The sequence below is a fragment of the Periplaneta americana genome, chromosome 7 (assembly GCF_040183065.1).
Source record: "Periplaneta americana isolate PAMFEO1 chromosome 7, P.americana_PAMFEO1_priV1, whole genome shotgun sequence".
Classification (NCBI taxonomy): Eukaryota; Metazoa; Arthropoda; class Insecta; order Blattodea; family Blattidae; genus Periplaneta; species Periplaneta americana.
The window spans coordinates 26,142,273-26,158,119 of NC_091123.1; the positions used below are offsets into that span (position 1 = coordinate 26,142,273).

The 15,847-nt window shown below is 34.3% G+C and overlaps 1 protein-coding gene across 1 annotated transcript; it reads right to left on the reverse strand.

The window, feature by feature from the left end:
• Positions 1–734: 734 nt before the first annotated feature.
• Positions 735–14,545, reverse strand: LOC138702994 (zinc finger protein 879-like). The gene is made up of 2 exons (XM_069830466.1): positions 14,427–14,545; positions 735–7,167 (listed from the first exon to the last, which is right to left on the reverse strand). Exons 1-2 carry the CDS (start codon positions 14,469–14,471, stop codon positions 5,800–5,802), a joined length of 1,413 nt encoding a protein of 470 aa, XP_069686567.1. The 5' UTR covers positions 14,472–14,545; the 3' UTR covers positions 735–5,799.
• Between the last annotated feature and the right edge of the window lie 1,302 nt (positions 14,546–15,847).

A 15,847-nucleotide genomic window follows, 5' to 3' on the forward strand; every position in this document is an offset into this window, starting at 1 on the left:
GTCTCTAAAGACAATTGTTTCATTATTTCAGTGTTTACTTCTGATTTCAGTATTTCTTGTGTTAAATTTAGATTATACTCAATATTTAATAGTGTTAAGGGGTTTGGTTTAATTTGTAAGTTTTCTTTTAAATTCGGGACGTTGATTTTCTGTTTTAATTCTTGAACAATGGATATGAAACTGTTTTGAGTTTTTAATCTACTGAGAGGACTGTATGAATGCCAATTGTTTCCTGGTAATCTGATAAGTTTTTCATATTGAATCAGTGCTTTTTCTTCTTTTCAAAATGTTCAAAGTTTCTTCAGTGGGACAATGACCTCTGCAGTGAGTATGTGCTCACACAGTTTCTTAACTATTGTCTCGTGATCCCTTGCAAGGACGAGTTTTCGTGTACTTTCTGTATTATAATTTCTCTCTTTTGCTCTATCACCCATGCTTCCATCAATTAGTGCTATAGTTGTTTCATATTCTGAACATCGAAATGTAATACAGGAATTTTAATTAAACATACGAATATTTCTGCACTGAAATAATTTCAAAATTCAGTCAATCCCAGATTCAACATATCCTGAATAAACACATTTCAGAAACCATAGGGTAGAATGATCTCTCTTTAGGTGATATTCAGAATTTGCTGGATGAAAATGAAGGAGACCCAAGTTAACTGGTGTTCTGGTGTGTATACATAGGATTCAGATAAGAAGACAGAAAAATCCGTAATGAAACCCAAGATGTATTATGTTAGTAAATTTATTGATATCATAATCACTTACAAAGAAGTATGTGACAATTCAGGGGTTTGGGAGTAAAAAATGGTAAGTGACGTTTCATTGAGCGTATTCCGAATCTCACCGGTGAGCAACCCGATGGCATCACGGTGTTCCGAATTCCACCGATGGCATCATTGATGCTCCACCGGTGTCATCAACTTGCAGAGGTGGTGGCAGACTCCATCAGCCGCCATCAGTGAATCTGATTGGTTCTTGTATAGGGCGGGAATTAGCAGACGAATGACATCGTGCACTGTTGTGTCATGGCGGTGTGTTCTGCTTTAGGGTACGTATATGTTGGAGCAACGATAAACGATGAAAGAAATGACCTAGCGACGCTTTGGTATTATCAAAGAATGAAGTGTTCATATCGGAGCAACGAGGACGCGGGAAGCGAACATTTTGATTTATCAGTAGAAGATATTCTATGCATCGAATTAATGAAAGAAAATTATAGGAAATATCAGCTGCTAAGTTCAAGGTTAATATAACTTAAATACGTACAAAATTAAACCCGTTTCTCATCCCGAGATAGTATAAATTCGTTGTGTTGTGATTGGTTCTTGTCATCACATAACATATGACGAATAAATACACAACTGATCAATTTGCCAATATCTACAATAATCAATTTAATATGCCGAAATAATAATAAATCGATTAATATTCGGATATATTGATAACCACCGGTAATTATACAGATTAATATTATCTTAATCAGAGATCATATGAACGACAAGAGTGAAGAAAATGGAAATTTTCATTTTCGTCGCTTTTATTGTGTATCTTCGCTTTTATTGTTACTCCAATATGCACACCTCAATGACAATGCATGCTTCAATTCTCTCTGATACAGCATTGCTGCTTCTTTTATCCTTTATCGTTGCTCCAACGTATACGTACCCTTAGTTTTGCTGTATTGTTTGTAATGAGCACAACATAAATGCAATATGTTAATGGCTTATGAGCGAACATGTCAACTGACCAGTTATTACTACCGGTTCAAGAAATAAATTGTTTATGCTATCTTTTCTTTGAACGCGATGGCAGTACGAAAATTTCGCAAAATTTTGCTAGTGTAGCACAGACAATAACTTGTACAGTCGCCATCGATCCTTCCAGCAGTTTTGTTCCTTATTTTGCTGCAACGTGACGTCATTGATGCCACTGGACCGATGAGATTCAGAATACGCTGATTGTTTTGAAGTTATAGGCAGGCAAACATATATACATACATCAGTTACAGGAAAGTAAAATCTGTATACCTCTGCCATCTGTTGAGATGTTGAAAAACTAATTACTGCATTAGGCGCAGAATATAAGATACCATATTATATGCTACATACCTCATTTTTAACCAAAATGTCAGTTACCATTTTTTACGCCCAAGCCCCTCAATTGTGTCATGAGGTTAAATCTTAGTATGAAACTTTCAGATATTTGTGAAAAATTGTATACAGAAGTAAGTCAAGCTTGCAACGTTCTTTTGTCTTAAAAATTTGCTTATTTCCTGTCGAAACAACTGAGTGAGACTAGATACATGCATCACTCTTCAAATCAGAGTAATTATCTTGAGTCACATTACATGATCATGACATAACTTCAACATTAAATTAAGTACAGAATTTTAATATTTATTTTTGTTTTGAACCAGTTACATACTAATTCAAGTATTTGTCTTAAAAATTTCATATTAATACAGTATTATTTAGAAATTATGGACAATAATTGACTATTATGCAAGCTCTCTTTACCTATTAAAGATATCCCCGTAACATGTCATGAAGGCACTTGGGGGGCATGGAGGTAGAGCCCCATGCTTTCCATGACCTCTGCACTAGAATGAAGTGGTGTGGTCGGCACCACGCTCTGACCGCCTTTTACCCCCGAGAAAGACCCAGTACTCAATTTTATAGGAGGCTGAGTGAACCTCGGGGCCGTTCTGAAAGTTTGGCAACGAGAAAAAATCCTGTCACCACCTGGGATCGAACCCCGGACCTTTCAGTTCGTAGCCAGCTGCTCTACCAACTGAGCTACCCTATTAGTCCATTTAAATAACAACCGACTGAAATAAAAAATCTACATAGCATAACAACAATTTGTGGACCGTTTTTTGCAAAACTTGCTAACTGCAAAATTTGCAAAATTGAGATTTCGATCGATTCGTTAACATAAGGCAGGCCTCTACATGATGTTCAAAGAGTCTTAGTAATATTGGTTTATTTCTCTTCATTGTAGTGTGTCAAAGTGTGATCGTTTTTTTCAAAACTTGCTTTCCGCCATAAGTGAGAGATAAAGCAAAACTTGCTTACTATAGTGTTTTGTCTCTCCTGTAAAATTTAGTTTTTTCAGTTAGCAAGTTTTGCAAAAACGGTCCTCAATTATAAACCACGAGGGCACGATTTGTAGGGAAGAAGAGGATTTCCTTCTCACTGCAACAAAAGCATCCTCCTTCTTCTGATAAAATACTGGGAATGATTATTTTCCACCAATCGCATTTACTTCAGAAACGAATTTGTGAATATTTATACTTTCAAGTAGTGCTGTCATGGAGGCCATATGGGACCATACATCGTACGGAAACCTACAATTTTTTTATTTAATCATATGGGGAAAAAAAAATTTTGTCTGTATGGAGCCATACGGCATATGGGTACCTAAGTTTCGTATGTGGAGATCTGTACAGATCTTAGATCAGCTCTTGCTGTACTTAATGTATTTTGTTTTATGTTCATAAACAAAAATTGTCCACCTCTGTAGCACTGGAATCCAGAATTATATAAAATAATGGTTGAAAAACAAGAAGTTCTGCAAATACACACTCCAAGATTCGAGAGAAGTGTGCATCTACGGTGGTGCTACATGGTGTATTCTTTAAATCAAACTTGTTGTACAATTAAAATGTAAAGCAAAACAATTTCTTTACTTCTTCTTTAATTAAAAAAAAAAATCAGTAAATGACAGTTGGGAGGATAGAGAGAGGAGAGTGTAATACCGTATATTTCAAGGGAGAAAATAAGGGGTGGAGCGTATGGTCAAGAAAAGAATTACCATGACAGCACTGGCAGTGCTAATGGAGCATATGGGGAAGAGAAAATTTTGCCTATACGGAGTCATAGAGTGTATGGGTGCCTACGTTTTGTACTTGGAGGTCTACATTTTTACACAAACAGCTGTACTGATCATCTCTTGCTGTTTCCCGGGTAGGACCATCTGCTCAAATTCAATCTATGAGAAAAAACTTTGAAATTAGACCAAGCTCAATTTCGAGAATTGGAATCTTTTTCAAAATTTAGTTCTGAATTAGATCCTATAACTATGGAAATTATAGAGAAGGGAAGAAGAAACATAGAAATGTTAAAACAACCTCCTCAAGATTGCAAAAAATATACAGATAGAGTTAAAGAAGCAAGAAAAAAAAAAACAAATTTATATGATGCTATTAGAACAGGAGTGGGAAAAATGGAAGGATTGGATATAGTAATATCCTGTATCGATATAGGAGCATCAATGGGGTCAGTAGTGGGAGAAAAAATATCGAGAGCTACTTTTATGGTTTCTATGGGGACTTCTCTTTCAGATAGAGCCTGGGATCGAGAAAGTGCCGTAGAAGAAACTAAAAAAATATTAAACATTTATACGGATTTCTCTGAAAAAATTATGGCAATTCCTGTAGTACAAGGAATGAAACCAAGCTGGATAAATTCCTAAAGAAGCTATTTTCCTTGAAAGAACAGTTGTGGCATCTAAGTGTGAAAAGGTATATCTTCTTTGATGTTCATAAACATAAACGACCCACCTTTGCAGTGCTGGAATCCAGAATCATATACAAAAGAATGGTATTTTTTCCAGAAAAGCTACACCAAAGGAGGCACAGTTTTCTTTTGCTTCACTGGCTTCTGTGTGGTATATATAGTGATAAACACATCATTTTAGTTTGCAGCCACAAATACTTTCAACATAAAAATAGTTTGGTAAGGACCTGTTTATTCTAATGCACTGTTGTAACCCCCTGCCCCCATTTGTTACTAATTACCAACATAACATGCGAGAAGTCCAGGAAGAATTACTAGGGTAATACTCTATTTCCCTAACATTGCGTCCTGGACCTCTCGAGTGTTATTTTGTAACAAGTGGAGGGGGGACTACAACAATGCATTAGAATAAATATACCACACAGATAAGTAATAGGGAACAATTTTTATGTTGAAAGTATTTGTGACTACAAACGAAAACCACGTGTTTATCACTATATACATCTTACAGAAGCCAGTGAATCAATGGAAAATTATGTTATCTTTGGTGTAGTTCTTCTGGAGAATTACTAAGCAGTTTTTTTCTGGAGAATTGCCAAAAAAGGTGGTTGAAAACCCCGTAGTGATATACATAGACGCTCCAGAATTCATAAAACCAAGTGTGCTCCTACTGTGAGGACTTCATGGGATCTTCTTTACATAAACTTTAGAAGATGAAGCAAAACAATTTCTTTACTTCTTATTAAACATAAGAACAACAACAACAAAAAACGGTCAGAAGGGTAGAGAGAGGAGAGTAAAGGGAGAAAAATATGGGGATGGGGCATATGGTGAAGAAAAAAATTACCATGACAGCACTGATAGTAACTCTACAGAATCAGTGCAATTTTGCAAGCATGAGTTCAAAATAGAAAACTGAAGTTCTAACTTTATTGGTTGGTTCCTTTCTGCAGAATACTACCTAATTAAGTTGGAATAAGACTGAGCTACTGAATCATAGCCAGTGTGTTCAATAAATTGAGGGGAGTTTTCACAAAACTCGTTATCTACAATCTTCTTTTTTTCAAGACAACTCTTCTCTAAAATACACAACTGTAGATACCGAGTTTTGACAAATCTCTTTTATTTCAAGATCAATTTACTGATATACTTACCAACTTTAGCTTAATTCTGATAGCACCATTGGATTCTCCTGACCCAAAAACATAAGGATATGCTAAAACCTCAAAATCGAAAAAAAAAAATGTAGATAACGAGTTTTGTGAAAATGCCCCTCACTCTCTGAAAGCCACGTTTGTCTTCCAAGCACTGTATACATCAGACGAAACTTTCTTGTGACTCATGTAATGTTTGATGAAATCATCAAGCCGTGCAAATGGCCTGCTGCAGATCTTACATATTTTTCGTTTTTCTTCGATGTGCATTAGAGAGTGCGTCATATAATCAGCCAAGTCCTTGAACCGCCTGCTGCAGGACTTGCACTCGTGACACCCTATATGTATGCGGGTGTGTTTCTTAAGATGGCAGACCTGCGCGAATGACTTCTTGCACACCTGACATACGTGAGGACGCTCTTTTGTGTGTGTCAGAGAATGAATTTTGAGGTGGGCTAGTCTTGAAAATCTCTTGCTGCATAGCTGGCACACGTGTGGCCGCTCTCCAGTATGGGTGACAGAATGAAGTTTGAGATCTCCTAGCCTCAAGAAGGATTTTGCGCACACCTTGCACACATGAGGTCTGAAGTCTGTGTGCACCAGGGCGTGCTGGGTGAGAGCGCGGTGGTGTGTGAAAGTTTTGTTGCACAGTTTACACACAAATGGCCGTTCTCCATTGTGCATGAGAGCATGTATTTTGAGGCTGCCAAGTTCTGTGAACTTCTTCCCACATTCCTTACACTCGAAAGGCCGTTCTCCCGTGTGCACTCTTAGGTGTCTCTTGAGCTCTCCAAGACGGGTGAAGCTCTTCTCACAAACCGCGCATTTGTGAGGCTTGTGACCAGTATGTATGCGCAAGTGTTCATCAAGTGTGCCAAGCTGCGTGAATGACTTCTTGCAAACTGTGCAACAGTGAAGATGCTCTCTGTTATGAATTTTCGAGTGATTCTTGAGAGCTTCAATTTTTGTAAACGATTCACTACAAATTTTGCACACGTGTAATTCTGAATCTGATTTAGTCCTTTCTGTAACTTCAGAATTCTGAAGATTCCCTTTGTGTGTCAATGCATGTCGCCTTAAAGCACTACTCTGTGAAAACAATGTATTACAAACCTCACAAGCAAAAGACCTCCTACTACTCTTATTCACTTCTTCCACACGGTCTTGTAACACAAAATCATCTCTCAGTTTATCTGTAATTGAGGTTACAATGACACTTCCAGAGGCAAGATCACTCTCTTCCACAAGTTGATCATCCACTTCCTCTCTTTTGATAGGTCTTACAGTGTCTGTCTCTGCAACACATGTCTTAAGCTCTTCAAAAGTTATTTCGTTTTCAAACTCGTAACTGACTGACTTGATATCAATGTGCTCAAAATACGGTTTTGCATCCAACTCATTTTTAATGGTGAGTGAGTCACTGTCTTGGTAGATTTTCTCATCAGCAGTTTCTTTAGTTTCTTCTTTAAATGTTACACCATTAATATCCTGACAAGAAGAGAAAAAAGTCAATACTTTAGAAAGTCATTACAATGCATTATGTACATATAATCAAAATCTGCAGAGTTGTAAACTTCTATACACAAAAAGATTCATGTAACTGAACAATATGATAACTGTAGTAGGGAGCAGGAATATTGGCGGATGGAGGTATACCCCTTCATACTAACCCAACCCACGTTCCACCCCTACTTTAGCTGTAAACGTTCTTCGAAGGGTCGCTTCCGAAACATCTTTCACTCCTCGCTAAGTAACCTAAAGTCTGTAACATCGAAATAGTGTTTATATATAAACACTGTCTGTATGTCAGTATTTAGTGTAATTTCTGTGCGCAGCATTATAATTATTTCATTAAACAACAGCACATGTGAACACTTCATTTGTTATAATACAAACTACTGGTACAGTATACAATATGCGACATGATTTTATAACTACTATACTGATATCGAATAGCATTCGTATTTTGAGGTGAATGAACTAACTGTAAGAAAATCAGTTGAATTCATATCTTCCAAGTTCGACAGTCTTAGAGAAGAACTGGCACACACAAGACATGAACTCAACTCCACGAAGGAGGAGATGAAGAGGCTAGTGCAAGAAAATGACCATCTCAAACAGAAAGTGAGTGATCAGCAGCAGTACACAAGCAGAGACAATATAATGCTACTCGGAGTTCCGGAGATCGATGAACAACCAACTTACGAAGTCATTGACCAAATTTCCGAAGTCATGGGCGGTAGTGAATTGGTGCAACATGATGTAAGCATAGCACATCGTATACCATCCAGGTCAGGGAAGACGCGTCCTATTGTCATCCGCTTCACAAACAGGAGAAGTCGTGATGAATGGCTCCAGCTGTATAGAAATGAGGCCAAAAATGATGGCAGCGGTCCTGGGATTGCGATAAAGAAAGTCAACAGGGACCTTCCGGAAGGAAGAATCACAGCAGGTGACCAACTGACAGCAGAGACCAAAACAAGGGATGCAAGAAAAGATGAAGCCAGTCCCGTGAGTAAAATCACTAATGTTGACGATGTAAATAATTTGTAAATAGTATTGTGTCGGTACCAGGTTTTATTTTATATAATATAATTGACTTAACAATGGCTAGTAATACTATATCAAATGAAATTCATCAGTGCAAATTTAATAATAATGATAACACAATGGTTTTTAACGATTTACTTCACTGCAATGAGTATATTGCCAATATACTATCAGATCTTAAAATATTTCACTTAAACGTATAGTGGCCTAATTCCTGTTTTCCTCATTCTCTTAATAACCAGAATTTCAATCATATTACGAAAATTTTAATTTGTTGTATTAATTAAAGTTTTTTTAAGTATTCGTAAACACTATAAATAATTCCTTTCGCTTGGCTCCCATGTCCCTTTCTAGACATGTCGCTCAACTAGGCACAGAAGCAATTCCACTGTTAGTATTGAAAATTACTGTTTGAATATGTACACAGTGAACAGACAACAGCTACGATGACTACTCTCTCAATACACAACGATTGGCTTGCAAGCAACTACACCCGAACGCATCGACACACTGCCAGTCAGTCATCCCAATGGACAGGTCAGAAGAGAGGGGTGGTACGTGCAAAAATGTGCTATGTACGACCCGCCAATATCTTTGCTCCCTACTATAGAGCCCGGATGTTCAGGCAATGATAACAGTTAAAAATAGGTAGGCAAAAAAAGGCAATAAAAACGTAAAAAGAGGGCACAATAATCTTTGAAAAAGGCATTATAAATTTTAAAAAGACATTATACATTTTAGCAATAAATTTAAATTATATCAACATAACTCACATATTTACTTCGTAGGTGACACATGTTGACTTATAAAATACTTTTTTTTCGTGATTAACTGTCTTTTCACAAACATTACATAACAAAACTGTTCCATCATTTGAAAAGACATGGGCACCAAAGTTACTAACATAAGATTGAAATTTACTTTTCAATGGTTTACTGAATTTAGGCATCTTATACCTTCTGTTACCCGACAATAACTGACTGTTCCTCACTCAGATTTCTTTCTCCTACAATAATAAACACGTGTAGCACAAAATTGTAACAGTAAGATATGAAAATATGAAAGCAAACAATTGGAAATGCTACATGACAATTTCTATGAGAACGAGCTTAATATTTAAAATTTATAAAGCTGATTGTTGGTATAGTGAAGACATGACAGTATTATATTTGTAACTGTGGATTGTCGATCATTGTTCATATTACACCAATAATATTAAAGCACGATTATTAGTAGATTAAGAACTGAAGTAAATTACTTTTATTTACTATTGTTAGTAAAGTTAGTCATTGTTTCAAATATTTAAATTTCATACACATTACATTACAATTAATTAGAACATTGCAATAAACAAGAAATATTGCTTTAAAATGACAAAAAAAAAACCTTTATTAGTAAGAAACACCTTAAAAAGGCACAATAAAAATTAGCCATATCACTTTGATTCACTCAAATCACATTTATATCTATGCAAACAATGATTTACTTCCAATCAGTAAAAAAGGCATTTTGTCACACATCCAGGCTGTAATGATACACAGTAAGTTTTCATTTTCTGCAGATCGACTAAGGATTATAAATCACTGATGAACGTTATTGAACAAGTAACAACTACTTCACTGTGTTAATACTGTAAATTTTGGTGGTAAATTATCTGATTGACTAGTTTCGATGTGGTTTGCATCATCCTCTGAATCCTAGTGAGGTCCAGCGCTATCTTCTGGTTTCTTGTTGTGATAGGGTGTGTTCATGATTGTGTCGAAAAAGGTAATGTGTTTTGAAATTCAGTTGAGTATTCAGGATGTGTTGTGGGTGTGTTTTTGTGTAATTTACCACCAATATTTACAATATTAACAGTGAAATATTAATTGTTCAATAACGTTCATCAGTGATTATACAAGTGTTAAAGTGAAAATATTTTAAACATTAGTATTAACGAGCACAAGTGTGTCAGTCATATTCAACTAAATTTCTTGGCTTAATATTTGATGAACATTTGAATTGGAAATTACACTGTTCACACCTAATTCAGAAAATGAATGTTGTCTGTTATCAAATTAGAAATCTGAGGTCTTGTTTGTGTCATAGTACCATACAGTCCTTTTATTATGCCGAAGTAAAATCGAGATTATCATATGGCGCATGTTTCTGGGGGGTCAAGTTCGAAGATGAGTGATGTTTTTATTCGATGAAAGAGAATTTTTCTCTGTTCCATTACTCTTTCATCGTATGATGACGCAGAATATCTGCATGGAAATATCATATGTACTTCGGTACATTAAAATAATATATATATGACATGCGTAAATCACTTCGTGATTTAAGACGGCGCTTATTCCGTCGGATCCCGGCCAACTAGTCACTCATAACGAGTGCACCTCAGCACATGTGTGGACTTCAGTCCTATGTTCATAGACATCTATGACGTAGTGCAGAGGGCGGCCACTAGAGGGAACCCAAGAGTTGGAACTTAATCTGAGACAATTCTGTCCGACGCCGGGGTGGGTATCCGGTGTGGCTTAGTGGATAAAGCATCAACACGTAGAGCTGAAAACCCAGGTTCAAATCCCGGCGCCAGAGAGAATTTTTCTCCGTTCCATCACTCTTTCATCATATGATGACGCAGAATATCTGCATGGAAATATCATATGTACTTCGGTACATTAAAATAATATAGATGTTTTTATTGCTCAGAAGCATGTTGTGAGATGCATGGCAGGTGTTGATAATCGTACATCATGTAGGGAATATTTTAAGAGTTTCAATATTTTAACAGTTTATGCTTTATATATTTTTAAGCTTATGGAATTAATACATTTTAATAAGAACCATTTTTAATGAAATGGTGATTTTCATTATTGTAACACTCGCTTTAAGGAAAATTTTAATATTCCAACACATCGATTAACAAGTTTCAACAAAACGTATATGGTCTATGGCTTAAAAATATATAATGGTTTGTCTCATCAAATTAAAAATACGAATGATTTAAGGTATTTTAAAAGATACATCAGAAGAATTTTAACAAACCTCTGTCCCTACAATTTAGATGAAATACGCGTGGGTTTACATTTGTCCTAATTTATTGTATTTTTATCTATTTTAATTATTGCTTTCTGTTTTAATTATTGTTTTTTTCTCTCTCTCTTTGACAAGTCCTATGGTTTTAACTCTCTTATGGACAAATAAAAATGAAATGAAGTAAAAAGAGTGTGTCCAAGAAGGATTATAAATGCTACAAAATTTTACTCTGTATTGTTTCGCCCAAGAAAACAAAATCAATTAAGTCATTAGTACAAACATTCAATTTTTTTACACAAAATTATTGCCTTAGGCTAGAATTTTCTTGTGAATTATGAATTATTACTAACAATGGACCAAGAAAACAACTAAACAGTGGCAAAATCAACTCGTTTCTAGGTTTATCTATAATTTAATATAATGGGTTAAAAATGGCAGACTGCTTCATTGCTAAGTGATTGATCACTGAAAGCCAAATACTGATGACACAAAATGTAAAGTTCTTAATGACAGCGTAACTTCAAGTATGATTGATTGTAAAGTTAGAGGTGTTCGTGCTTGGACATGATAGTTCATTTGGAGGAAAAGGCATTGTCATCTCTTACTCTTGGCTCAATTGGTTAATATTATCCTTCAGTTGCTTTATTGTATTGTATTGTACTTATTAACATTCCATGGTATTCATACATTGCTTTACAGCTAGAATATGGAACAAGTCAAAAAACTTAATACTATTATAAAGTCTTAATTTATAGTCACAGTCTAGATGAAATATATATACAGACGAGATTTACAATATAGTCTACCAGTACAAACAGTTTTAGTATCAATTTCATGAAGTGTTATTGAATGTCATGAATTCACCTACAGAATAGAAGGCGTGAGAAATTAGGTACTTCTTTAATTTGGCCCTAAATAATCTTATCTTTTGAGTTTCATTTTTTATACCGATAGGAAGGCTATTAAAAATTTTTACTGCCATAGAACACACTCCTTTTTGATACCACGATAGACTTGCCGATGGAGTATGAAAGTCATTTTTTTGACGTGTATTTATGTTATGAACTGTTGAATTAGTTACAAAGTTTTCACGATTACATACGAGGAAGACTATTAATGAAAAGATATACTGAAAAGCCATGGGCATTAGTTGTAGTTTTTTGAAAATAGTCCTACAAGATTTCCTAGATTTGGCACCTACTATTATTCTAATTACTCTTTTTTGTAATAGAAATATACTGTTACTATCCGTGGAATTTCCCCAGAATATTATTCCAAAACTCATTACCGAGTGGAAGTATGCAAAGTATATTGTTTTTAAGGTATTGATATTTACTATCTTTTGCATAGATCTAATAGCAAAACAAGCTGAATTTAGTTTGGGGGTAATTTCTTTAATATGATTTTTCCAATTTAACACATTATCGATTTTTAAGCCAAGAAATTTGGTTGTCGTTTTGAGACTAGACTCTAGAGAGGTTAGGACTCAACTTTTTTCCATTGCTAGTGACAAAAAATAAATAAATATAAACTTAAAAAAAGTATCTTATTCAATGGGGTTATTACCAATTGTAAGATCAATTTTCTCCCTCAATCTGGTTTCTTCACTTGAAGATGAAGGTACGTGTGGTCTTCGAAATATTGTACAGGGTGACCAGGCATCAGGCTTTTGGAGGACATGTCCTCTTGCCCTATACTTCAGGCATTTAAAATATAACAAAATTCCCGGCATTTTAAAAATCTATAACTACCGGTATTTTAAATTTAACTCTTCATAACACGTGTTATTTCTTGTCCTTTACAGAAAAAGTAATTTTTTTATCTATTTGGGATTAGGTAGCAACTCCAAAAACACAGCTTTTTTATTTCCGTTGGTAATTTTGACCCTAAATTAAATTTATCAAATTTAATGCTCATAGGCCTAACCAGGACAATATTTATTACTAATGTTTTCGTTTACATTGAGAATAAATATATTATACAGTATTATTAGACTAGAGGAACTTTAAGCCTGTGAAACAAATAACTGACACAGAAGTAACACTTTAAATTTACAAAATAATGTCGGTACATAAGAATACTGTGAAATTACCCATTGTCCTCCTCTTGAATAAAATGTCCTCCTTTTTTAATCATTTTGCCCTTCAAAGATATTTTCACATCTGGTCATTATGTCTTTGAAGGATCTTTGTCATAATTTGCAATTCATTCCTTTTATCAGTTTCTTGGCTATATATATATATATATATATATATATATATATATATATATATATATATATATATATTTACTGGATTATCCAACAAATTTGATCCCTTCCGAATTGAATGTTTTTAGAATTGACCAAATTTATAAATACTGTTTAATGAAATTGTATCATAAAAATAGAATGAATTTTGTAGCTCAGCCACATGCTCATAATACAAGACGAAATGAAATTCTTAAATTAGTTGAACCTAAATGTTTCACATCTGCTGCTTTACTACAAAGAACAAATTATGGTCCACGTCTATATAATTCGATGATAAAATTTCATCCAGAATTGACTACTTTAAGCAATGAAATTTTCAGATCCAGAATTAAAAAATTTATGTGACAGACTTCCCTGTATATATATTATGTACCATGTGTTGTAAAACAAGTTTATTTCTATCCTAAGTGTATTTTTCTATTTTATCTTGGTTACTATATCAACATGACCTGCACTAATTATACTACTACTAATAATTTAATATTAATCCATCAATCTCAACATCGTCTCTTTTTTCACTCAGTTATTACTAGTATTATTATTTACTAATTTTATTGTCATCTTTATGTGAGCTTTTTTCTTAAGTATCTTGTCTACAAAGTATGTGTATCTATGTAACAGAACTGTCCCCGAACACGAGCTTTGCTCTTTCGGGGTATTTTAATGTAATGTTTTTATGTATATGTTATTATTAAATAAAATCTATAAATATATTGGTTTGTTTTCCTGAACGACATAAGAAAATCAAGAATTACTTTCCCTCTATTTCTCATGGAACAATGCACTGCTCTCTTGGACAAATGTCCACTCTACTTCCAACAAAAATGCCCTAACAATTTACAGATATCTCCTCCAGTTTTGACTAGAGAGTGCTGTCAGGTCGATTTCCTCGTATGAGGAATTGCTGTACAGAAATTTAACTCACCTGAACCTCTGATAGTGACTGGAATTCTGTAATGTATTCAGTCATATTTCAGGATTAAATTCTCTTGGGACATTCTTTTGCAGTATCTCAAAATCAAGTATAGCTACACTTCATTTTTTTTTTTCCTATAAGAAAAATACAGCAAATAACAAAAATAACATAAAAAACAGTACAAATGAAAAATAATATTACTTTTTAAGAGAAACAAAGTAAAACTAAGAAAAATTAAATAATAAGATATGAGAGAGTTATCTGAAAGTTATGTCTAATGCTGTCTCTTAACTAGTACTTCTAGTGTGTAAAGACAGAAGAACAGAGCAACTGAAATGTTTGAAAGGTGTAAATGGAAATATTATAAGCTTCATTTATAGCTTTGTCTAATGCTGTCTCTAACTAGTACTTCTAGTGTGTAAAGACAGAAGAACAGAGCAACTGAAATGTTTGAAAGGTGTAAATGGAAATATTATAAGCTTCATTTATAGTTAATGTAATTCATTACATTACTACACGGGACATCTCTTACTGGTTACTTTATAATCATTCATTTATCACAGGATAATCTCATGTTTTAATAGTGTAAATTCGGAAAGACGTTTAAATATATCCAGAATGACCTAAATGCATGAGAAATAACTCAGAATTTACTATAGTGACTAAAGCAGTGGCGTAAGCAGAATTTTGTCATTATTAAAACTGTTCACAATTAACACCGGTATTTTAAATTTTTATTATTATTACTATTATTATTATTAATTATTATTCTTATTGCTATTAATTATTATGTTACAGTATATTTATTAATGTTATACTAGATAAGCTTTAATAGAGCATATTCATGAATATCCTTATAAAATATTTGAAACGTAATTATTTCACAGCCATTCCATTTTTCACAAATTTTAACTTCTGTTTAATTTTGTATAATAAAAAAATCCTTGTGTCATTATTATACTTAATGCTTTTAAGGAACTTGGAGATTTGTTGCCGCCCTCACATAAGCCCACCATCAGTCCTTATCCTGAGCAAGATTAATCCATTCTCTACCATCATAACCCACCTCACTCTCGTGTGTGTGTGTGTGTGTGGTGTGTGTGTGTGTGCGCGCCCTTATGAAATGCAGATGCCTTAACCACCTGTCACATTATCCTACTGGTAAACCAGAAGATTGGACCAAGCAGACTGTTATTAGATAATAGCAACAGCAGCATTAGGAAATACGAATAAAGAATTGGAGAGGAAGAACGATCACTGGGAATTACAGTGAAAAACGCTAATATTGTAGGAAAGTACCTATACTAAAAGGTATAAAAATTAAAAAAAGTAAATATGATACAGTTCAGGTTATTGTTACAGAGGACATTTCAGAATTACAAGTAATAAAAGAAATAAGCGAAGACAACGAAAAGATGAAGAGGAAGTTA

Coding starts and splice junctions, on each gene's coding strand:
- LOC138702994 (XM_069830466.1), bottom strand. CDS start 14,471: ATGACTGAATACATTACAGAATTCCAGTCACTATCAGAGGTTCAG. Junction 7,168..14,426: donor AGTCACTATCAGAGGTTCAG/GTGAGTTAAATT, acceptor TCTTCTTGTCAG/GATATTAATGGTGTAACATT.